The 24,091-nt window shown below is 62.7% G+C and overlaps 1 protein-coding gene across 3 annotated transcripts; it reads right to left on the bottom strand.

The window, feature by feature from the left end:
- Positions 1-1,110: 1,110 nt before the first annotated feature.
- On the bottom strand, positions 1,111-22,652 carry AP3B2 (adaptor related protein complex 3 subunit beta 2). 3 transcript variants are annotated; one of them, XM_087829169.1, is made up of 27 exons: positions 22,540-22,652; positions 16,719-16,794; positions 16,502-16,576; positions 16,097-16,192; positions 14,194-14,354; positions 13,830-13,896; positions 13,549-13,731; positions 13,182-13,465; positions 11,632-11,686; positions 11,249-11,320; positions 9,773-9,835; positions 9,312-9,444; positions 8,964-9,073; positions 7,993-8,169; positions 6,543-6,729; positions 6,069-6,187; positions 5,904-5,960; positions 5,576-5,684; positions 5,133-5,253; positions 4,440-4,617; positions 4,282-4,342; positions 3,882-3,988; positions 3,470-3,698; positions 2,752-2,836; positions 2,402-2,499; positions 1,414-1,552; positions 1,111-1,323 (listed from the first exon to the last, which is right to left on the bottom strand). In XM_087829169.1, exons 1-27 carry the CDS (start codon positions 22,650-22,652, stop codon positions 1,173-1,175), a joined length of 3,306 nt encoding a protein of 1,101 aa, XP_087685295.1. In that variant the 3' UTR covers positions 1,111-1,172. The 3 variants fall into 3 exon arrangements, with proteins under 3 accessions (XP_087685295.1, XP_087685296.1, XP_087685297.1); XM_087829170.1 differs by lacking the exon at positions 5,904-5,960; XM_087829171.1 differs by lacking the exons at positions 5,904-5,960; positions 16,097-16,192.
- Between the last annotated feature and the right edge of the window lie 1,439 nt (positions 22,653-24,091).

Here is a 24,091-nt window from a genome sequence, read left to right as displayed (position 1 = left end):
CCACAGTAGGATCCGTTTCAGTGACAGGGCTGTGGCCAAAGAACTAGGGGCCTGGTCATGGAGGATCAGAGACGGAGGCCCCACATCTCCAACTCTCACTGGGTGTGTTCCTTCTAACCCAGTCCACCAAGATGTCCTGGGGCGAAAGCATTCCAAGGTCCAGACCTAGTTGGGTGACACTGAGCACTAACCCCTCTTGGGAGAAGGTGCAGGCGTTGTCACAGTGCATATTAGCATAGTAAAGGCTCTGAGAAGGCCTGTGGGAAATAAACTTCTTGAAATCCATGATTCCTGAACTTGTTTGGTCAGGCTTTCTTTTAAAGAACATGTGCTAATGGAACATCTCTTAACCCTGATCCCCACAGCCACCCCAGAGGGCTGTCCCAGGTGTGGAGGGCTCTGTATCCTTCCTGCTCAGTGGCTGGGACCTTGCTAGAAATGCTGGACCCCAGGCCCCACCCCCGACCTGCTGCTCCAGTGCACACCAGTATCAGAAGTCTGTCCTATACCTGCTGATCCTCCCCCCTCCGAGGCGGCTAGTTGGGTCACCTCCCCTGCCAGGTGGGGGCTCCAGGCCCAGTATCCAGATGTATTTCACATATTTTGAACCTAGCACCTGATTGGGGGATTCCTCACATCATGAATCCTTCCCAAGAGCCCGTGAGGGGGATCAAGGGGGAGGCCTTGCTTTTGCAGAGGCTCCTAGAAAGGACCAGGGAGTTCCTCCAGCTTGGCCTTTCATCCCTGCTCAGGTCTCTTCCAGAGACGCCCGGAGACTCAGAGATGGTCATCTTGGGGGAGCTCCAACCAGAGTCAACTCTATGAGAGTCAGTCACAGCCTCCCTAGAGGGTCTAACAAGAACTAGCCACTCTCCCCCATCCCCTTAGAACCCAGAAGGAAAAGTGAGCCAGCACCTAGGGAGAAGACATTTATTGAGCATCTGCTACGTAAATAGCTACAGAAAGCTGGGGGACCAGGGAGCAGCTGCTGTGTCTCTGCACACTGAGGTCACTAAGGAACCCACGGGGGAGGGCTGGGAGAGAACCTGGCAATGGTCAGAGGGAGAGAGGAGCCCTGGGTGCTGTCATGAGGAATCTGAGAGAGAGAAGGGGGGGTGCTAACAGCCCAGGTGTCACAAGGGAGAAACAAGTGGGGGTCGGAGCATGTGGAGTCACTGGGTCAGAGCCTGCACCACATCCTTCACCAGCATGGTGCCGATCACCATCTTCTCGCTGTTGACTGTCAGCTGGGCGGGTCCAGTGGGCCGCGCGTCCAGGGTCAGCAGGACCAGGCTCCCGCTGGTCAGCGTCCTCCCTGCAAACCTGAGGGAGGAGGAGAGAGGGAGGGGCTCAGCCCCAGGGCTCAGCCAGGCCCAGCAGCCCATCTCGTCTCCTCTGCCAGTGGCCCAGTACCTGTACTCATCAGACGTCCCACAAGGGACGCGGCCCAGGTTGGCCGTGGCGGTGACTTTCTGCACCACGGTGTGGTCACTCCGACAGCTGTCGGGCAGCGTGAGCTTCTCTGTGATTTCATTCATGCCCGTCAGCTTTCCTGGGGGCAGAGGCTGCTGTGAGGGCAGAGGCTGGGTGGGTCTGCCCGGGTCTGCCCACTGGGCCTCCCCACCAAGTTCTCCTAGGGTGGGCGGGTCCGAACCTCCCCCAGCAGCCTTGGGGAGAGGGTATGTCCCGCTCGGGCCTGGCCCTCCCTCAGGAAGCCTTTGTCAGTCTGCCTTCCCACCCTACCCAGGGCTCCATCCACGTTGCTGACCAAAGATCAAACCCCTCCCAGCTCCCGAGGCTGGGTCCTCACAGACGACTGGTGGCTGCTGCACTCCTGGCCAAGGCCCCAGTCCTCACCGGACAGGCCAGAGCTCCACAGGCCCAGACAGCCTCACAGGTGGGCCCATAACTCACACCTGCTGAACCTGGCCCTGCCCTCACTCAGACACCTTCGCTGGTCCCTCCCCTGCCAGGAAGACGGATCTACAGTCCTTGTCTAGCGAGGGAGCTGGATCCACCAACCCCTGCGGCCCCTTCCAGCTCTGAGATTCTAGGACTGACACCCCTTTGGTGCAGCCTTCGGGCTTCTAGGAAACAGACCAGATGTATTTTCAGCTCTGTTCTCACTCGACTCCCCTGTCCTAGGGACTCCTCTGTCCCAAACCAAACTGCTCCCCTCTTCTCTTCCAGTAAACTTTCCCGGACTCTCGCCCGTGATGTTTCCCCCATCTGGCCTGGAATCCTCAACCTGGCCGTTGTCAGCTCTTTCCACAGTCTCCCTAAGTGTCCCGGCCTCTGCGGAGCCACGAGCTGCGAGGCCTCCCTGTCCGAGGATCCTTCAGCGTGGCTGTGTGCCGCAGCTGACTGAGCCCCCTCCCCTCCCCACCCCAGGCGCACTCACCCTGTTCCTTCTTAAATTCATTCTCACTCATGAACACGGGGGCCATCAGCTCCCCAACAGGTGGCTGAATGGAGACGTAGAACTGTCGAGTTTGGGTGCTGGGGTCGGGGGAGAAGACAGACGGAGAGATGGTGAGGCCTGCATCCCTCCCTTCGCTTCCCACTTTGTCTGGGGGCACGGCTTGGGGGCAGCAGGAGAGGGAGGGGAGACCTGAGGGTTCGGGGTGGTTTCCAGACCCGCCGCATCGTGGCGCGCCCCCCGCCTGCCACCCGCTCCAGCTCCACTTCTCTGTGACCCCAGCTCTCCCAGCCCCACCTTCCCACCCACCCCACCACGAGATGGACACACACCACAGCTGGAAGTTGGCTGCCTGGGTTGAGTCACAGAAGTTAATGCCCATGACAGCAGTGGCAGACTCTCCGGGTGCCAAGGACTCTGCAGTGGGGTGAGCCGGGGGAGGTGGGGAGAGAGAGATACCATCACCTGACAGGTCTGGGTCCCAGACCCATTCCACCCTCCATGGATACAGCTGACCACTCCCAGCTTCCTGGGCCCCTGGAGACTATTCCTGGTTTTCTCCTGAAATCTAAACACAATCCCTCCACCCTCTGCCCTCTCCACTCTCACCCACTTAAGTCAGTCTCAACACAACCAAGCCTCAAGCACCCCCTGCCTTGATCAGAACTCGCTCATTTCCTAGTCTGTCTCGTCCACCAGGGCACGGATCATGCTGGATGCCCTCTCTGAGCCCCCAAAGCATGGGCCCTGGCCTGGCACAGAGAAGGTACTGGCAGCCACAGAAAGACTGAGCCAACCCGACCGGCGCGGCTCAGTGGTTGAGCATTGACCTAGGATCCAGGAGGTCACAGTTCGATTCCGGGTCAGGGCACATGCCTGGGTTGCGGGCTCCTTGATCCCCAGCAGGGGGCGAGCAGGAGGCAGCCGATCCATGACTCTCATCATTGATGTTTCTCTCTCTCCCTCTCCCTTCCTCTCCCTGAAATCAGTAAAAAAAAAAAAAAAAAATTTTTTTTTTCAAAAAGGCTTGAGTCTGCCCAGGAGCCCTACCGATTTCAGGAAATTCCTGGATGCTGATGCCAGCAGGCAGTTTGGAGGTGCCCACGTGCAGGCCCTTGATGGGAGCCTCAGAGTTGTTGGAGAAGTGGATGTGCAGAGACACCATGTGGGGGTCCCCGGGGAAAGGTCGGCGGCTGAAGGCGTAGTCCACAGCCAGCCCCTCGCCCGCCACACGGTGCAGGAGCTCCTGCCTCCCGACCCCGGACACCGGGCTCAGCAGCTAGAGGGAAGGGAGACCAGGGGGAGTGTGGAAGTCAGCAAGAAGAAGCCTGCCTCAGCCCTGTCCCCACCGGGGGTCACCCAGCGACAGGGACTCAGAGCCTTCCCCTCCATCATGGCCCCCCACACACACATTCACACCCAGGGACGCAGCACCGGGCTGTGTCCGTCCAATCCTACTCACCGAGGGCACCAGCGGGGAGTCGGTGAGCGTCAGGCCCTCCAGATCTGCAGCCAGACTGCTGGACACAACCGTGGGGGGAGACACAGGCTGGACGCTGGGAGGGGTGACTGTGGGAGCAGATGAGGGAGACTCTCATGGGAGGGAGGCAACGTGGGGCCTGGCCTGACAGGAGCAGGGCTCAGGGACCAGAAGCTTCAGCACCACGGACAGCGGGGCACGTGTCAGCCTGGTGGCTCCAACCACCTTGACCCCAACCCCGCACCTGGTGCCCCCTCAGGTTTGGAGACATGTTCTGTCTGCTCCCCCAAGCCCTGGGGACCCCAATCCAGAGCTCCCACGGGCCTTCCTAAGTCTCACTCCCCAGGCCCCCTTCCCCATGAGCTCCACCGCCCACACTCACAGTCCTCAAGGTCCAGCAGGGAGACCTCCTTGGCTGCAGGGGTGCTTTTGCTGCTGGGCGGCTGAAAGAGGAAATGGGGTATGGGTGTAGGGGGGAGTCCCGGGGACAGGAGGGTCCTGCCCCTGAGCCCCCCCTCCCCCCCGCCCCGCGGCACTCACTGTCTTTTTCCTCCAGGACGCAGGTGCCACCTGTTCCTCCTCCGACTCCGAGGACATCTCGGACTCCGACGAGCTGCTGCTGGAATCGCTGCCCTCGTCCTCGGACGAGGCTCCTCCTTGCCCCTTTGTCACCTTCCTCCGCTTCCTCTTGCTTTTCTCACCTTCCTCACTCTGCTCGCTGAGGACAGGGGCACGCGGCACTCAGGCCCAGACTGGACTCCCACTCCCTGCCTCAGAGAAGGGCGGGGAATCCCTGAAACGGGGGGGTGAGCCCAGCTGGCGTGGCTCAGCGGTTGAGCATCGACCTACGAACCAGGAGGTCGCGGTTCGATTCCCAGTCAGGGCACAGGCCCGGGGTGCAGGCTCCTGGATCCCCAGCAGGGGGCGAGCAGGAGGCAGCCGATCAATGACTCTCATCATTTAAGTTTTTCTCTCTCTCCCCTCCATTCCTGAAATCAATAAAAATGTGGTTTTTCTAAAAAGTGGGGGTGAGGCAGGGAGCCTGGGCCAGTGGAGTCCGGTGCTGCAGCCCTGTGACCTCCTGCAGCTCAGGAGAGCAGCCCCGGCAGGAGATGACCCGGAGTCTGCAGGCCCCACCAGCTCAGGAGGCTCAGGGGCTCTTAGGAGACCCGCCCAGGCTGCGTGTTGGCCCTTCCTTTCCGGGGGAGCCCTCAAGCCCCACCCATCTCTTACCTCTCACTGCTCCTCCCCTTCTCTTCCTCACCCTGGTCTTCGTTGTCAGACTCACTGCTCGACTCCCCGGAGCCGCTCTCGCTGCTGCTCTTACTCTCCGACTCGCTCTCGGACTCGGGGTCTGCGGAGGAACCGCCTCAGGCTCCCCTCCCTGCGCGCGGGCCTCCTGGGTCCGGGGCAGCTGCCCTGGGCTCGCAGGCGAAGCTGCAACCCCGGTGCCAGATGCCGCCCGGACCAACTGGGGCACACGTGGACCCACAGGGACAGAGACCTGCCTAAGCGCACACAGCCCTGGGGCCTGCAGTCCCTCAGGTGGGTCAGCACACAGGCAGGTACACGCAGGTGCACACCCCCTTGGATACACGACCACATCACATGCACACACGCACGCACACGCACACACACGCGTGGGCAGCAGCACAGGGCCCCGCTCTCCCTCTCACCACTGTCCGCGGACTCTGTGGGGCCCGACTCTCCCTCGGAGTCCGAGTAGAAGGGTTTCTCTTTTTCCTTTCTCTTCTCACGATTTGAACACTTGGTCCACTCAGGTACCTGGAGGAGGGGCAGGCGGGAAGGCTGTTAAATCGTGGCTGGGGAGGGGCCTTGCCACTCTGTTCTAGCCCCTGGTCCTGCCCCTGGAGCGGAAGGGCTGCTGCTCACAGAGGGGGCACTGCCAAACCAAGGGAGAAACAGGGGAGGGGAGGGGAGGGGTGCAGCACAGGGGGGCACTGCAAGCCGAGCAGAGGGCACACGGCACACGGGGTTGGGGACCTCGGTGTATTCGCCCAACAGGCCCACGTGGGTCTCAATAAGGGAGAGATCTTCCTCCTGTGTGTGAGGAGGGTGTCAGGGAGCCGGGCCAGCACTTGAGACACCGGGGCTCCCTGCCGTCTGTCCCTCCACCTGCGTAATTCAACCCTCGGCCCCGCCACTGACCTCCACGTTGCGCACAGATGGGTCCGGGGCCTCCTCCGGCCAGTCTGGGAGCTCCTGGTAGCCCGTGGCCTTGGCATTGAGCAGGTGGGACAGGGAGCCCAGCTGGAAGTGGTCCCGGTCTGGGGACAGGGTTAGAGGTCAGGCCAGGGCGGCTGTGAGGCACTGCCCTGGGAATTGTTTCCTAGGTGGTGACTGGGGAGGGGGGCAATGTCCTAGCTGGAGGTGCCCCTTAATGGCTCTTCCACCCCGACTGCACCCTCAGGCCCACCTGCTAGAAAGAAAGGTTGTGTGGCCCACCCAGAGCAGGGCTGAGGGGGGGAGGCAGGTGGAATGACAGAAATGCTGCCCACAAAGCCCAGTGCCTGGCTGAGACGGGGGCCTCGGCCTCGGGGGCAGCTCTGGGACGAGAGTCCTTCCTGGCCAGTCCCCGCCCTGCCCCGGGAAGTCCTCCGGACTTCAGATTTCAGCTCCCACCTTTGAAGCATGACTCCAGGACGGGGGCTGGTTTGGGCGCCAGGAAGAGCTTCTTGGCATGGCGGCTGAGGGCCCCGCCCTGCTCGGAGGGGACAATGAGCTGCCGGGTGAAGCGGGCGCGGTCGCGGATGTCATAGTTCTGGTCGTACTTGGCCAGACTCAGCACGTACTGGGTCAGCAGCTTGGTCTTGGGGACGAGAGGGGATCAGCAGCAGTCAGGGACGGGGGGACACAGCAGGTCTCAGAACCGGCCCTGAGCCGACACCTCCGCACAGTGCTTCCCTCCCCTCTGAGACTCGCCGCCTCCACCCCCATCCCTCCCGCCCCACCACCGCAGGCTGGACTCCATTCGTCCTCAGGTTTGTGGTCCCCACGGCCCCAGGCCCGGCCCCTACCCCACCGAGTCCAGGCTGGGCCAACCTCTACTCGGAGGCGCCAGGGTGAGTCTGGAACACTCGGTGAGGCCTCACAGGTTCCCGGTGCCACCACCCAGGGGTCTCAGTGGCCACGAGCCTCCCCCCGAAAGGCTCTCTGGAGCTCAGAGCCAACTGCGGTGCCTGTGGGTTTGCTGAAGTCACGTGGGGCGCACACTCGGCCGTCAAAGCAGCCATATCCCAAGACCCCAAATCTCTCCATTTCTGCCCCGACCCCGGCCTAGACTAACGTGACTTTACAGAAGGACAGCGGTAGCCATCGTTTATGCAGTGCCGTCCGGCACTGAGCACTAGCCGTGACCCCAGGACACAGCTCAGCTCCAGGCACAGTGGGCACTCAGGAAACGTACTTTAAATCAATCCGTCAGCAAACGCACACGTAGTTAACAGACGCGGCCAAGGGTGACAACCCGGGGGAAAGCCGCACGGACACCCAGGCTTGTGAAACATGCCGGCATCACCGTGGGGGGCCCGGCACGCTGAGCCTGTCGGCCCCCGACCTGCGTGGCTCCCCACCCGCAGGGCTTCATCTTTTCACACATCCCTCCCACCTGCTCCTTGCTCCCCGCTGAACAAAGGAGGCACAAATATATGTTCAAGGACTGAACGCTCCCCATGGGGCCCCCTCCACCTCCTTTCCAAGCTCCTTCTCCCACAGTCCTGACGCCCACAGACCCGGGACCCCGTTGCTCCCACACGTGACTGCCGTCCCTTCCAGCTCCTGGCAAGAGTCCCGGCACACGAGGGCCCCGCCTCCCCAGACTGAGCCCCTGGGGCCCGCTCTGGTCACCATGGATCAAAGGAGCCACGGGAGATGCATGGTACCACCCCCCCAAGACCGCCATGGGATGCCAGAGAGGCCACCTTCAGTGGACACCGGGGAACACTGGCTACCTGGGCAGACCAGCCACCTGCCCTGGACTCTCTCTTCAGAAAGAGGTGCCGGAGCTCAGCCAACCTGGCGAGGGCGCTGTTTCTGGGGACCACAGTGTTTCAGGGCCCCCCTCAATCTTTACCTGCTTGGAGTTGGTCAGGTAGAGCTTGGCCGCCAGGTTGATGACCTGCAGCTTGACGATGTCCTCCTCGGCTGTGAAGGACTTGGCCATTTTTCTCAGGACGTCGGGTGCGATCTTGGGGACGTGCTCGCAGTACTCGCCGATGAGCCACAGGATGCTGGCTCGGGCCATGGGCACCTGTGGGCATGGGAGAGGCATGGGAACCGGGGTAAACCGGACTGGGGGTGGCCTGCCGGGGACATGGCACTCCTCCCGCTGGCACCGGCCTGCTGTGCTATGGGGTCCTCCAGAAACGGGAGGGGCGGTGGGAAAGAAATTAAAAGACGGGCATTTCCTGGGCATCTCCCCTCTTCCCTGAGGTTGTTGGGGTTTTTTTCCAGAGAGAGGGCAGGAGAGGGAGAGAGAGAGAGAAACATCAGCGATGAGAGAGAGTCACGGATCAGCTGCCTCCTGCACGGCCCCTGCTGGGGATCCAGCTGCCACCCGGGCCTGAGCCCTGACCGGGAATCGAACTGTGACCTCCTGGTTCATAGGTCGCTGCTCAACCACTGAGCCACGCCGGCCGGGCTCACCGGCCTCTTCAAGCCCCAAAGTTAATCACGGTTTAAAAGGCTGATTTCCTGGGTCCACTGTATCCTCAATGCTTCACTCCCTCCCACCCTTCCTGAAACTTCAGGAGCTCCTTGTCTCAAAGTCTCCACGTGGCAGGAAAACACAGGACTTGTCAGGTGGCCGCCCTTGGCGAGAGCGGCGGCGAAGACGTGAGTGGGGAGCTCAGTGAGGGCTCCCCAAAGGGAAGGCGAATCTTGGGCTACAAGGTGAGGGTCCCATGGCCCCGTCTTTCCCCTCCTTCCACCTGAAGGCCTTGCAGAGTCAATATGGGAAATTGGGGGGGTTGGTTTTAATTCTAGGGTCTTAACGTCATGGGGAAGACACTGGGGCGGGCAGGGGGCCCAAGGTCACCCCCTCACCTGGATGTTGTCTGTGAGCTTCGCCAGGTGCTTGATGATCTCTCCGTGCTGAGCCGGCTGCATCTGCAGCAGCTTCTTAATGACGACCACTGACTCTGCGACCACCAGCTCTGTGGGACGGAAAGGAGTGTGTGGACCCCGGGTAGCCGGGTGGCCACTCACAGGTGGACAGACAAGGCAATGCCCCCAGGCTCCTGGCTCTCTTCCGCAACTCCCTGCCCTCGAGTGGCCCTCGCAGATGCAGGGACACTTGGACACTAACTGCGGCAGAGAGACTGACCACACAGGGCACCGACATAGGCAGACACCCGCTGGCCATCAAAGTTGGACGCTCAGACAAACACTGACCGTCGCGGTTGGACAGGAGCTGCACCAGGCCGTTGAGGCAGGTGTCCCGGACTCGGCCTATGTTCGTGGCGCAGCGTCCAATGGCCTGGATTGTGGCTGCCACGAAGTCCTTGTCCATGCTGCGGATGTAGGTCTGCGGGACACCACCACAGAGTGACCCACTGCAGGCAGTGGCCCCTCCGTGACTCTGCAGGCTTGCGGGCGACCTTCTGGAAAGCTGTCGCCCCCTCATTCAAGGACTCATCATGCCAGAGACTGAATTCTGGGAGAGGGAATGACACCATCACCCGTCGCCCAGTGACTCCCCGGCCCGAAGCCAGCAGAAGGCATTGGGAGAGGACCTAAGGTGACCGTTTCTCCACTTTGGACCCTTCAGAGAAGGTTTGACCCACAGGACGATTGTCACTGTGCACAGGGAGCTGGGGGCAGCCCTCCGGGACCCCTCTGCATGGGAGCTGTACCTGGAATTCTCGCAGGACCGTAGGGATGTTGGTCTCATTGGCCAGGTTGGTCAACACTTCCAGCTGCAGGGAGGGAGAAAGTGGGCTGTCTGTGGTTTCAATGTCCGTCATTCCAAACACATGCCACACACAGGCCAACAATCCCCAGGGCAGCATCCTTGGACTGACGAGAGGACTGACAGGTCAGAAACCTGTCCACAGGGCAGGAGGACCGTGTCGCCTCCCAAATGGGCTCCCTGATAGCATGATCAGGTCACCTCTCCACCTCCACTGAAAACGGAAAGCCTCCTACCGCTTTTAGGATGTAGACGATGTCCTTCCCTTGGTCTGTAAGTCCCTCAATGATCTGACCGCTGTCCACCTGTGATCTCCCACCGCTCCCCCTGGCCCTCTGTGCCCCAGTCACACAGGGCCGCCGTCTGACTCCTGCCCGCCTCAGGGCCTTTGCGTGTGCTGTTTCCGCAATGTGGCTGGAGTGCTTCCAATTCCTGCCCCTGCCTTTACCTACATCATTCGCGTTCATTTCTCAGGCCATTGTTCAGCTCAAGCCTGTTCCTGAAGGAAAACTCCCCTGACACCAGACTAGATCAGGTCCTCCTAATTTTGTGCTCTTACAATAAACCCTTTGTACTGTTCTTTCATACTGTGCTTTGCCAATAAATTTGGACACCTGTTTTGTGATTAGCTGCTAAATGCCTCCTCCTCACCACAGCTAGACTGTAAGCTCCACCAGGGCAGGGTGCCTGGTTCGTTCGCTTTCTCTGAACTGTTTACTCAGTAGGGCCCGGCTGGTGTGGCTCAGCAATTGAGCATCGGCCTAGGATCCAGGAGATCAAGGTTTGATTCCTGGTCAGGGCACATGCCCGGGTTGTGGGCTCCTCGATCCCCAGTAGGGAGCATGCAGGAGGCAGCAGATCCATGACTCTCATCATTGATGTTTCTCTCTCTCTCTCCCCCTCTCCCTACCTCTCTCTGAAATTAATAAAAATATACTTTTTAAAAATTAAAAAAACAAATTACGCAGTAGGGTAGCAGAGCAGGAACAGAATGGGGTACAGGCTCCTGCCACTTTTTCTGTGGGTGTGTGTTTGCATGAAAGCCTGACAAGGGCGCTGTGTGTGGGTGGAAGACAGAAGACTGCACTGGGAAAGTATGAATTTTCAAGTCAGCAGAGCCGGCCTTGGGGTAGTTACCTCCCCTCCCCGGGTCCACTTTAATAAAATGGAGAAAATGTGCACTCCCTGAGGTTACTATGAGAATCAAGCTGCTTCATGTAAAAGTGGCGGGTACATAACAGGTCTAGGCAAAAAGCCGTTCCCTTCCCCGCACCCTACCCCCAACAGTTCTGGCTGGGGAGACCCCGGGCTCAGCCCCAGAACCGGGCAGGCACCCAGGTGCCCACTGTGGGTATCTGAGTGGGTCTGTGGAGATGGGGACAGAGGCAGGAAGGCATCACCACGTCTGTCCATCACTCACCTTCAGGATCTTGATCTGGGTGGGGTCGGTGGACCTGATGTAGAAGCTCTTCAGGTAGGGCTCGAACATACCCTGGCACAGGAGAGGCAGCCCAGGGAGTTCCGCCACAGCCCCTCTTCCGAGCCACCCGCCTCCTGACCTGGGCCCAGGACCCTCCCTGCCACACCGCTGTCCTCCACTCCTAATGTGTCCCGCCTCCCTCCTAGGTCCCACGGGGTCTTTCTTCGCCCGGGTTCCCTTCCTGAGCGGCCCTCGGATCCTACATTTGGGGTTTCCGCTCCACCAAGCTGCACCGCCAAGGCACCCTCCCTTTTCCCCGGCACCCCTAGCACCCCAGAAGCCACCCCCAGGAAGGGCAGGGTAGGCCCTGGTCACTTGCTCACCCTGCGCTTGATGGACATGGTGGCCACATTCTGGAGCACCACATACTGCACCTCACTGCAGAGAAAGGTCAGAGGTTAGTTAAGTGGACCCTCAGCTGGGGCCAGGGGCAGCAGGTGGAGGTAAGAAAAGTGGACCAAGCCCGGCCAGCGCGGCTCAGCGGCTGAGCATCGACCTAGGATCCCGGTCAGGGCACATGCCCAGGCTGCAGGCTGGATCCCCAGCCGGGGGCGTGGGGGAGGCCGCCGATCCCTGACTCTCTCATCACTGGTGTTTCCATCTCTCCCTCCCTCTCCCTTCCTCTCCCTTCAATCAATAAAAACATATTTTTTTTTAAAAAAAGAAAAGAAAAGTGGACCAAATCAGAGGGAGGAGAGGGCAGGTGTGGACAGGGTTCCAGTGGGAGGAGGGCAGAGCCGGGGTGAGCACCGTGGGCAGGTGGGTTAGGGTGGGGAGGTGGGGGGCATGACGGGTTCAGGGTCCAGCGATGTGGGGCGGGGCGGGGCCGGGCAGGCTGTGGGCGGGACTGATTCTGTGGGCGTGGCCGGGCAGAGTGTGGGCGGGACATGCTGTGGGCGGGGGCCCGGGCACGTGGGCGGGGCAGGGGCGTGGTTATTGGCTGTAGGCGGGCCCAGCGGCTGTGGATGTGGCGGGCAGGGTGTGGGCCAGGCCAGGGAAGGGTGTGGGCCAGGCCAGGGACTGGACCGGAGGCTCTGGGCGTGGTCAGGCTGTGGGCGGGGCGGGGCTGTGTGGGGCGGGGCTGTGGGCAGGGCCAGGCGGTGGGCGGGGCCAGGCAGTGGGCGGGGCCGGCGGCTGGAGCGGGGCGGTTCTATGGACATGGCGGATGCAGGGCGTGGTCGGGCTCTGGGCGTGGCCGGGCCGGGGGCGGGGCCATGATGTGGGCGGGGGCGGGGCGGGGCCGGCGGTGGGCGGGGCCGGCGGGGCGGGGCAGGGGCATGGGTGTGGCCAGGCTGTGGGCGGGGCCAGGCTGTGGGCGGGGGCCGGCGGCTGTGGGGCAGGTTGTGGGCGGGGCCGGCGGTGGGCGGGGGTGGGGCATGGGTGTGACCAGGCTGTGGGCGGGGCCAGGCTGTGGGCGGGGGCCGGCGGCTGTGGGGCAGGTTGTGGGCGGGGCCGACGGTGGGCGGGGGCATGGGTGTGACCAGGCTGTGGGCGGGGTCAGGCTGTGGGCGGGGCCATGCTGTGGGCGGGGGCCGGCGGCTGTGGGGCAGGTTGTGGGCGGGGCCCGGTGGTGGGCGGGGCGGGGCATGGGTGTGGCCAGGCTGTGGGCGGGGGCCGGCGGCTGTGGGGCAGGTTGTGGGCGGGGGCCGGTGGTGGGCGGGGCGGGGCATGGGTGTGGCCAGGTTGTGGGCGGGGCCAGGCCCTGGGCGGGGCCAGGCCCTGGGCGGGGCCGGGCGGGGCCAGGCTGTGGGCGGGGCTGGGCGGGGCCGGCGGTGGGCGGGGCGGGGGCATGGGTGTGACCAGGCTGTGGGCGGGGTTGGGGCTGTGGGCGGGGCCAGGCTCGGGGCGGGGCGGGGCCGGGGCGAGCACGCACCTGTGGCTGCGCAGCAGGCGCACGAGCGCCTTGGCGATGACGCCCACCTCGGCCTTGGGCGCCAGGTGGAAGTAGAGCTGCGCCACGGCCATGACCACGGCGGCGCTGCGGCTCTGCAGCAGCGGCTTCGTGTTGCGCAGCAGCAGCCGGTGGTCGGGGTCCATGACGTAGGGCTTGCGCGCGGGCAGCGCGGCGGGGGCCGCCTCCTCCGAGCCCGCGCCCTTGGCCTCGTCGTCCTCCGAGCCGTAGAAGGCCTTCTCGGGGTTCTCCTCCAGCAGGGACTCCTGTGGGGGCACAGGCGGGCAGCGCGCGCCTCCTCCCGGGGCCCTCCCCACGCGCTCCGCGGGGGGCGGGCGGGCGCGCTCACGTTCTGCGTGGGGCTGAGGAACTGCGTGCGGGCGTAGCGCGTGAGCATGCTGATGATGACCACCTGGCCCCACTCCTCCACGTCGATGAGCAGGTTGCAGAGCTTCCGGTAGTTCTTGTGGATCAGGTCGATGCGCTCCGGGCACACCTCCTCGAAGGCCATCACCACGCTGCCCGCCACCAGCTGGGGGCGCACGGAGGCCAGAGGGGCGTCTAGGGACCGGCCCAGGGGCCTCTGTCCCGCACCTTCCCACCGCCCGGCCTGTGCACCCCGAAACGCACCGTGGTCTTGTCGGCCAGGAGCTTCTCGATGACCTCGATCAGCTGGTCCTTCTGGTCAGAATCCAGACTGCGGGAGACGCTGCTGAGAGGGACTTGCCCCCCGCCCCCACCGCCTCCCCAGCACCTGCCCAGGCCGGGCTCACCTCCCTCCCCGCGGCCCTATCCACAGAGGTGTGAGCCTCCAGCTGCACGGTCCTGCATCCCCATCAGTCCCCAAAACTGTCTTAAACCCTCTGGACAATTAAAAAAAAAAAAAAAAAAAAAAAGCAGGGCAGGCTGCAAGACCTGAGACAGGCCAGGGGTGGGCTGGGCACCGGGGAACCACTGCCCCGAGGAGGGCAGGGCAGGGCTGGGCTGGGCATACCTGTACAGTTTGGGGATGGCGTGGGCAGCCGTCTTCCGCACGTAGGGTGACATGTCCGAGGCAGCTTCCTTGATGGCCAGCATCATGATGGGCACTATGATGGGCACGCGGATGCTGGAGAGGACCCGGAGGGCACTGGCACGAATCAGCTGGTTGGGGTCCTGAGGGCAGAGGTGGAGGCTGAGCCGTGAGAGACCACACCTGGGACACTGGCAACCCATGGAGGTGTCTCTCTCACACCCATGTTCCCCTCTCTCTCCACCTTCCACTCTCTCTGAAAAGCAATGGAAAAGATCTCCTCTGGGGAGGAATTTTTTTTAAATGATGGTAATCTGTTAAAATTCTGGGATTGATTTTTAAACAGATGGTGTCAAAGCACTTATTTAAAAAAGCAGGCATGTGTATTTTCTTAAGAGTAAAATCCTATCACATTCACTACTAGAACCTATTTTTCCTTTAAAAAAACAAACAAAAAACACATTTTATCTGGAAATGATTATGGATTTACAGGAAGTTACCCCAAATCCCCAGCTGGGGTACATATGGAGGCAACCAATCAATGTTTCTCTCTCCCCTCCCTTTCTCTCTAAAATCAATAAAAATATATTTGTTTTCTTTTTTTAATATAGCTTTATTGATTTCAGAAAGAGGAAAGGAGAGGGAAAGAGAAAGATAGAAACATCAACGATGAGAGAGTCATTGATCGGCTGCCTCCTGCACGTCCCCGACTGGGGATCGAACCCACAACCTGGGCATGTACCCTGACCGGGAATCGAACCCCGATCGCCTGTATCCTAGGTCGACGCCAACCGCTGAGCCACGCCCAGCTGGGCAATAAAAATATATTTTAAAAAATAAATGGTGTGGGGGGGATCCTGCCTCCAGTCCAGTATTAAGGACTTGACTTCTCCCATGTTCCCTCCCGTAGGTGATTTCAGTTCCCACCGGCGGCATTTCACCACAACAGGTGCGTCCCAGGTCTTTACCGGGGGCTGTTTTGCATGCACCGGGCATCTGAGACCAGGCCGAAAGGAACACGGAATGTGTCCCAGCTCGAGAGGAATAACTGGCTGAGCTGAACTTAGGGAAAATAGGCCACGTCTTCTGTGCTCCCCGCTCACCTTGGAACCCAAGCTCCTCCGAGTGCGAGGCAGCCCTCCCGCACGGCAGGGCCACCTTCGCTGTTTTTCTCAGTGGGGCCCTTTTGTTTTCAGTAAACCCTTCTGTCCTACTTACCCAGTGCCAGGTGGAAAGATTCCAGAGTCACTGTCCTCTACACACACCTAGACTAGGTGAGCCTGCCCAGGCCAAGGCTCTGACACCCAGGGCTGAGGAACCAGGTCAGCGGCTCCCCTCACAGATCTGCCTTAAGGAACTTGACTTCTGTGTGTGGAGCTGTGGGCCATGGTTCCTTTACACCAATGGGGGTGAGGGTCAGTGGGGTCCACTGTCAGGGGTCAAGGAGTTCATGTTTTTTTAAATATATTTTTATTGATTTCAGAGAGAGGAAGGGAGAGGGAGAGGGAGAGAAACATCAATGATGAGAGAGTCATTGATCAGCTGCCTCCCGCATGCCCCCTGCTGGGGATGGAGCCCACAACCCGGGCATGTGCCCTGACCGGGAATCGAACTGGGATTTCCTGGTTCATAGGTCGACATTCGAACACTGAGCCACGCCAGCCGGGCAGAGGGTTCATATTCGAGGCAGCCATTAACACAGGCTTCTCAGAGGAGAAGACACACAGTCTCTGGGCACCCACTTCACCTTTCCTCCAACTCTGACCCGCCCAGCCTCAGGCAGGCAGGAAAGGGCCTCCAGAGCTCAGGCCCTTCCCTGGGCCCACTGCTCCGATACAGCAGCCACGAGGCCCCGGCCCCAAGGAGGCACGTGGAGACCACTGACCTTGAGGCCACGCTGGAAGGTGGAGATGGACAGCAGGGCCAGGTCCTGCTGCTCCTCGGCGTAGCGCACCAGATACACGTACACGAGCTTCTTTACCTGGGGGAGAGCAGGTTCCCCAGCAGGGACTGGCGCCCCTACCCCACAAGATATCATCACCCCAGCCGGCTGCAGTCCAGGGGGACAAGTTCCTCCCGTGGGAAAGAGAATCCCTAGTGCACCCTGTCCTCTCTCGGGTCCACGTCTAGTTCAGGGACACGTGGACAGTGCCTCTTCCTGGACCAGGGACATTTCTGGGCAGGCCGGCCCCCCGGGGCGGGATGGTTCCCTTCCTCACCTCTGGCCAGCTCGAGTTTATTCCTGGTGAATGGAGGTGGGCACGAGAGACCCTCCCTGGGGAATGCTCACCTCTATGTTCTTACAGGCCACGTTTTTCACCACAGCGGGAAACAGGTCTGAGGCATTCTTTCCCCGGGCGATCATCTGAGTGGGTGAGGTCAAGGTCGGGCAGGGGGAGAGGGAGGAGGCCGGCACTTAATAGGGGACGGTCCACAAGGGGACAAGGAGGGCCTTGACCCCCAGGCCCCTTCCCCAAGGAAGGCCCCCTCCTCCCCCACCCCCTTACCGCCACAATCCTCTTCATGGCCTCCAGCTTGAGGGAATCCTTGTTGCTGTCCAGCATCTCCTTCAGGTCATCGTGCCTGGTGGGAGGAGACACAAGAGGTCAGCTGAGGGCACAGGGTGGGGCTGGGGCTGCCCATCAAGAGGATACAGGCAGAAAGAAGGGACATGGGCGGGGCAGGCTCAGGCAGGACCCCATCAGAGGGGAAGGGAGTGAGGTACAGATCGGGGGACTTGGGGTCGGGAGAAACACATAGGTCGGGTGGTGTTATGGTTTGAATTGTGTCCCCCTCAGAAGAGTTATGCTGAAGTCCTAATCCCTGTGCCCCAGATGATGACTGTATTTGAGCCCTAATCCCTGTGCCCCAGAAGGTGACTGTATTTGCAGTTGTAACTAGGTGGGGTGAGGTCACACTGGAGTAGGATGGGCCCCTAATCAGCTATGTCCAGTGTTCTTTTACGGGGCCCGTATCCAGCCTTCACACTCCAGGCTGCTGCATCTGCCGGCCGCTCCAGGTAGACGGCCCTGAGCTGATGCTCCCCATTCAGCGACTAGACCATGGGTGGGTTGGTGTTCCCTGGCCGGCCGGGGGCCCTTGGGCAGCGATCAGCCTGCCCAGCCATACGCAGAGGTCCTGGGGCTGGTACTCGAAGAAGTGAGCAGGGAACTGCGAACAAACCCATGGGGAGATTTGTCTACACACAGCTGATAGAGTTGTGGGACAACCGACGCGCTCATCTGTTGCCAAGACAACTCCAAAACGTGGTGAGCAGCTGTGTGTGGGGAACCTGCATGTTCTCTAATCCCCCAGACGACGCTCTGATAACCTGCAGCATTTGACCAGGCAGGAGAACCCAGCCCAGGGAACTACTGGCAATGGCAGGAATTAAAAAGCAGTGTGTGGCCCGGGCAGGTGTGGCTCAGTGGGTGAGCATCAACCAGGAGGTCGCGGTTCGACTCCCAGTCAGGGCACATGCCCAGGTTGCAGGCTCTTTGATTCCCCAGCAGGGGGCGAGCAGGAGGCAGCCGACCAATGACTCTCATCATTGATGTTTCTCTCTCTCTCCCTTCCTCTCTCTGAAATCAATAAAGGCATATTAAAAAAAAAAAAAAATTAAAGCAGTGTGTGCAGCCCTAGCCGGTGTTGCTCAGTGGTTACAGGGTCAAGGACTGAAGGGTCTTGGGTTTGATTCCGGCCAAGAAGAGCACATACCTTTGACCCCTGGCCCTGGTGGGGGCACGTGTGGGAGACAACCATTCTCTTTCACATCAGTGTCTGTCTCTCTCTCTCCTTCCCACTCTCTAAAAAGCAACGGAAAAAATACCCTCAGGTGAGGATTTAAAAAAAAAAAAAAAAAAGCAGAGTGTGCAAAATTAGTCTCAGAAATAACAGAAAGCCAGAAACCGAGGGTAGCGATGTCAGGAACGGGAAGCACGTAAGAGGGTGATCACTGTCATGAAGAGGCCAACGCGACTGAGGCTGGCGCTGAGGAGTGAGTGACAAACGCGGAGGGGAGGAGGAGAGGCCGGCAGCACACAGGCCGAGTCTCGGGGCTGCGTTCTGTAGAAACGCGTGGGGCGCTTAGCAGAGAAAAGCAGAAAGGCAGAAGGGGTGCTAAGAAATTCAACGTTCCGAGGATTTTAGGAAGCGTCTCTCCTGAACAGGTTTTTATTTTATTTTATGGAAAGTAAATAGAAAAATACCACCTTCCAGAACACAGGGGCCTCGCCGGCTGTCAGATGAAGGCGGAAGATGCTAACCAGCCCCAGTCATGTCCACCTAAAACTCCACGACTTGGGCCCGAGTGGCTCGGCCCCCCGAGCATTGACCTATGATCCCCAGCAGGGGGCGAGCAGGAGGCAGCCGGTCGAAGACTCTCCTCATTGATGTTTCTCTCTCTCCCTTCCTCTCTCTGACATCAATAGACATATTTAAAATATATATAAATACACACTCTCTACACATAAACCTATAGACACACACACACCTCACCTCCACACCCCTGTGGACACCCACAAACTCACACACATATCCCCACAGACACATCCCCACCCAAGACCTCTCCCTGCTCCCTCTGCACCCTCATGTAGACATACACCCCCCCACACACACACTTTTTCAACAAAATTCAGTCACTCGGGGCTCATTCACCAGATTGGCCACTGGCCTCCTCTTGGAGATTCTTGATGATACATTTTTGGCTTCTAAGATCAGATACGTCAGCCTCAGGGATCCTGGGCCCTCCTGAGGGGTCAGGTGGGTGTCCTCGCCTGTCACCCTGGGGTGCTTCCCCCTAGGAGCCGTGACGTCGGTGGTCTCTTTGAACTCTGGGCGTTGTCTAGAGCAGAGCTCCTCACACCCGGGTGTCCTCGCTGCACCCACAAATGCACACACCCCAGGGCCTGCTCTGGGGCAGCCACGCCACTCCCACCCAGCCAGCCAGCCCGGTGCACACTCCAGACCCCTGAAGGCTCCGGGCCCTGGGCCGAGGAGAACAGAGGGAGGGTGGGAGGAGCCACTGGATGTAAGACGGAGGTAGAGGCAGGACCATCAGAAGCCACCAGCACAGACAGACCACCCGGAGGAGCCCCTTGTCCTCGCTCCCGCCAGCGGATGCTCCCCCGAGGGAGCGGAAGGGAGATGCACAGCAACACCCCGAGGCCATGAAACCTTACTCCCTGAGGTCAGATCCCCTTACACCACTCACTCTGACCCGACCCCTCGCCCGGCCCCGGGGCTCTCTGGGGGTTACACATGCGGCATTTGAGGCCAGCCGTGCCCACCTCCCCTCGCCACACACGCTCCAACTCACAAGGCTGTGAAAAGCTGGCCAAACTCTCCCCAAGCTTTATCTCGTCCCCAAACCTCACCTAGAACCCATTCTGGCCGGGGCCTGGGGGAAGGAAAAGGCCACTGTGGGACCTCAAGCCTCAAACACGTTATGACCTTCCTCCCCTCAGAATCCTGGGGATTTACGCCCCTCATCACCCCCACTCACACTCTCAGTCCCAGTACTGTGCCCCCAGCGGCTCCACCTGGACCCTAAGTGCCAGCCCTGTCCTGCACCAGGCCAGGCGGGACTGTTGGAGTCTGCCCATCCCTGGCCTTCCCGGCCCTCGGGGTGGGGTCCCTGGGCTCCTTTGTACCGTAGTGGCTGGCTCTGACTCTGGCCTTGGCCAGGCTCTGGGCAAGGTCCTTCCGGGGACGCTTCTTGGGCTGTGTCTTCCTCTGGGGCCTGGAGCCACCGAAGTTCCTCAGGCTGCAGGGCCTGGTACCAGGCTGGGGGCCCGCCTTCGGGGGCCAGCACGGGGCTGGCAGCCTCCTGATCGGCCCCGCTGGCCCCTCTGACCCCCGCCCTCGCCACGGCCCCCGGGAGCTGCAGGAATCGCTGCATCGCGCCCCAGGTCCTGCTCTGGGATGGCACGGAGCTGACCAGGGAGCTGGGGACGCCTGTCCCTGTCACCAGACGGCCCGCCCCCGAAACTCAGAAACCAGACACTGGCAGGGAGAGAGGCTCTGGTTACCTCTTCGCCCCGCTGGGAGACAAGGGCTCGGGAGGGGAGGAGGCTGGGCACTAGCCAAGGCTCAATCTCTGAGCAGGAGGTGAGGGGTCAGGGGAGCTGATCCAGACGGAGGTGAGGGGTGCCCTCCCCAACCCTACTCACGCCGCAGCGGGACCTCTGCCTCCCTCACTGCCCTTCAGGCACCTTCCCCTCTCCTCACTGACCCGAACCTTCTTGCCCCTTTCTTAGCTCACCTTCCGCCCACCTGGCCTAGGCCCCCCAGTGATCCCTTCTCCGTCACACCCTCGGCCCTCTGGTCCTCACGGCACCTGCCCTGCCGTGGTGGCTGCCTTTATTCACTGTATTTCAAACCCCCTCAGCCTTGCCTTAGACCCCTGCTCTCCTCCCCTCCTGCCCTCCTGCCTCTGGGCCCGGCTGGTCCTACCTGAAGCCAGGCCAGTCAGTGCCCCTAGTCGGCTCTGCAAGCCCTGCCCCCCCCCACCTGGGCCCTGGCTGAACTCACACGCCCTCCCCGGGTGAACCTTCACTTCCTTCTGTGTCCTAAACGCACACACGCAGCCCCGTCCTGGAGTCCGAACCCTAATATCCAGCTACCAGCGGGCCCGGGTGTCTTAGGTTCACCATCTCGGCACGTCCAAGGCTGGGCCCAACACTGTTCTCCACCAACTGGCTTGTGACGCCTTCCTCTCCAACGGCACCGAATCTCGCCTCAGTAACCCGAGTACCAGCCCCATCTCCCAGCCCCTTGCTCTCACCTCTTTCCCAATTAATCATCAGGCTGGGGCTTCGATCTCCCCAAGAGCCCTCAGATCCTCTGCACCTCCCCGATTCTAGGCCATCACCCAACCTGCCCCCAGCCTCAGCCCCTCCCACACACACACACACTCGCACACTTGTCTCTGGCTCAGCCCAGCACACCCTCCAATCTCTTCTCCACAATCCAGCCTCGGATCCGTCTAAAGTGCAAATCTGATGTCAGCAGCCAACCCCCCCCAAAACCTTGGCATCTCCCCACCCTCATTTCCGGTCACTGCAGCGGTTTGAGTGGCGATTCTGGCCCCGCCGTCCCTGCACCTGCAGAGCCTGTGAGCGTGGCCCTCCTCTGCCTCCCCCCTTCCTACAGGCCCTCGGGTCTGCCTGGAACACCCCGCAGGCTCCCCTGTCCGCGGTGGCGGGGACCAGCTCCTCCGGCCCCCGCTGTCCCCACCACACTGAATCACCCCGGGCAGGTCCTTCCTCCGTGGGCCCCTCCAGGGCAGCTTGAGGACCGGCTGGGCTCGCGTTCCCAGCTGCGCCCGCAGAGACTAGGACAGGGCTCCGCGCGCTAGGCCCTTACACATGCGTGTTTCAGGGCTTAGGGGTAAATGCGCGAGCCAAGGCCCAGGTGGGGCTCGGGGTGGGGCGCAGAGGGGAGTGAGAGTGGGGGTGACCTACGGGCGCAGTGAGATGGGGGCCGGAACCTGGGGGCCTGAGTGAGGGAAACGGATTTGTGGGGAGAGCCAGGCCTGGGAGGCTGGGAGTCTACACCCAAGTCCTTTGGGAATCCACCCCCTTGTGGGGAAAAAGGAGCCTGTCACCCCAACAACAAACAGAGGAAGAAGCCCTGGGGCAGGAGGGTTGCCCCTCTCCAGGAACAGGGGGGCTGGCCTACCCCCCAGCCTCCCCCCTCCTCCCGGGGCCCCAGGTCCGCCCCTGCGTGGGGATCCGGCCACGGGCGCGGCTGGGGCGCTGGGGCGCGGGCGGGGCCTGGAGGCGCGCGGGGCGCTGTCCATGGTGCCGGCGCGGCTGCGAGGCCCGCGCGGGACCCGGGAGGCCCAGCCCCCGCGCACCCCTCGGGCCGGTGCGGGACCCCCGAGGCCCAGCCCCCGCGCACCCCTCGGGGCCGGTGCGGGAACCCCGAGGCCCAGCCCCCCGCGCACCCCTTGGGCTGGCGAGGGACCCCCGAGGCCCAGCCCCCGCGCACCCCTCGGGGCCGGTGCGGGACCCCCGAGGCCCAGCCCCCGCGCACCCCTCGGGGCCGGCGAGGGACCCCCGAGGCCCAGCCCCCGCGCACCCCTCGGGGCCGGTGCGGGACCCCCGAGGCCCAGCCCCCGCGCACCCCTCGGGGCCGGCGAGGGACCCCCGAGGCCCAGCCCCCGCGCACCCCTCGGGGCCGGTGCGGGACTCCCGAGGCCCAGCCCCCCGCGCACCCCTCGGGCCGGTGCGGGACCCCCGAGGCCCAGCCCCCGCGCACCCCTCGGGGCCGGTGCGGGACCCCCGAGGCCCAGCCCCCGCGCACCCCTCGGGGCGGCGCCCTCACCGCTTGTAGTCCGAGGAGAAGATGCCGCCGCTGGCCGGGTCGTGGCCGTACTCGGGCTCCCCGGGGCCCGCGGAGCCGCCCTTGTCCTCGCTGTAGGCGGGGGCGGCCGACATGGGGGGGCCGGGTGTCGGGGCCGAGCAGGGGCGCGGGCGGGCGGGCGGGGGCGAGGCTGCGGGGCGGGGGCGAGGCTGCGGGGGGCGCGGGGCGCTGCGCTCTGCAGGGGCCGCGGTGCGCGGGGTGATCAATCAGGGCCGCGCGCCCGGGGTGGCGGAGGCGGGTGCGCAGCCGCGGGAGGCGTGTCCACGCAGACCCCGCCCTTCCAGGAGGCTGTGCGCGCCCCGAGGGGAGGCGCCCCCGGCCCGCGGGGGGTGGGGGCTGCTGAATGGGGCAGGGGCACCCTTGGGGGGTGCAGGACGCCACGCCGGACCCCCCACTCCTCCCCTCCCCTTCCTGGCCCCCGGGGAATGGCCTCTACGCGGACGGTCACCCCCGCAGTGGAAGGAAAGGGGCCCTGAAGAGGAGGCTGGGGGCGTGGGGGGGGCGGGGGGCCCTAGGCCAGTGCGCCGGAGCCTGACCGCACAGGCCAAAGACCGAGACAAAAGAGACGCGCGGCGAACCCCGCCTTCACCTTTGGAAAACAGTTTAATGGCCATTTCGGAAGCCTCCGTGCGCACCCCGGGGGCCTGAGGTCAGCCTAGTCCATGGCCAGCGCCAGGTCCGCTGACACCTACGAAGGGAGGGAAACAGGAGAGGCTGGGACGGGGTCTGGTGCAACCACGCGGGGCCCCCAGTTCAGCTCCCGAGGCCCGAGGCCCCCCAAGGAAAGGCGACCGGGATCTGGGCCAGGAAAGTAGTGACCAGGCTGGGGAAGGGGCGGGATCTGGTTGGGCAGCTGGGGGTCTCTCGGCTGGGCGTGGGGGGTCGGGGGGCTGCACGTGGACAGTAGGAGAGTCTGAGGGGCTGAGTCCCGATCTGTAGACTGGGGTCCCTGTGTCTCCGAGGCCGGAAGGGGTGGAGCTGGGCCCCCTAGGTTGCCTCGTGGGCGCCCTCGTTTGCTCCGGGGGCTCCGATGTGACCCAGGGTCCAGCTGGAGTGTGAGGCCAGCGGGCTGGGCGGGCGCAAGGGGCGAGCTGCGGTTAACGCCCCCCCCCCGGAGGCGGGCGAGGGCGCGCGTGGGCGGGCGGGGGGCTCACCGCGCCGACCGGCCCCGGGTCTCCCCGCGGGGCGTAGGGGCTGGGCCCCAGGCCCAGCAGGTGCAGCGCGAAGTGCACGCCGTTGCTGCGCGCGGGGCGGTAGGGCGGCGGGTCCAGGCCTCCGCGCCACAGGGAGCGCGAGCGCAGCCGGGGCCGCCGGCCCCGCTTGGAGACGACGCCCTCGCAGCCGCCCAGGAGCGCGCGCGGCTGCCCCCCCCCCCCGGGATCTTGCCTGCGGGGGGGGCGGGGGGGGTCGCCAGATGGATACAGATCACAGCCCAGCTCAGGTCCTGGGCCCCCAGCCCCCAGATCTGGCACCCCCACCTCCCAGGGCCCAGGGGTCCTGCGCCCCCAGCTCG

The sequence above is a fragment of the Miniopterus natalensis genome, chromosome 22 (genome assembly GCF_054644295.1).
Source record: "Miniopterus natalensis isolate mMinNat1 chromosome 22, mMinNat1.hap1, whole genome shotgun sequence".
Lineage (NCBI taxonomy): Eukaryota > Metazoa > Chordata > Mammalia > Chiroptera > Miniopteridae > Miniopterus > Miniopterus natalensis.
This window is presented reverse-complemented; position numbering and strand designations above follow the sequence as displayed.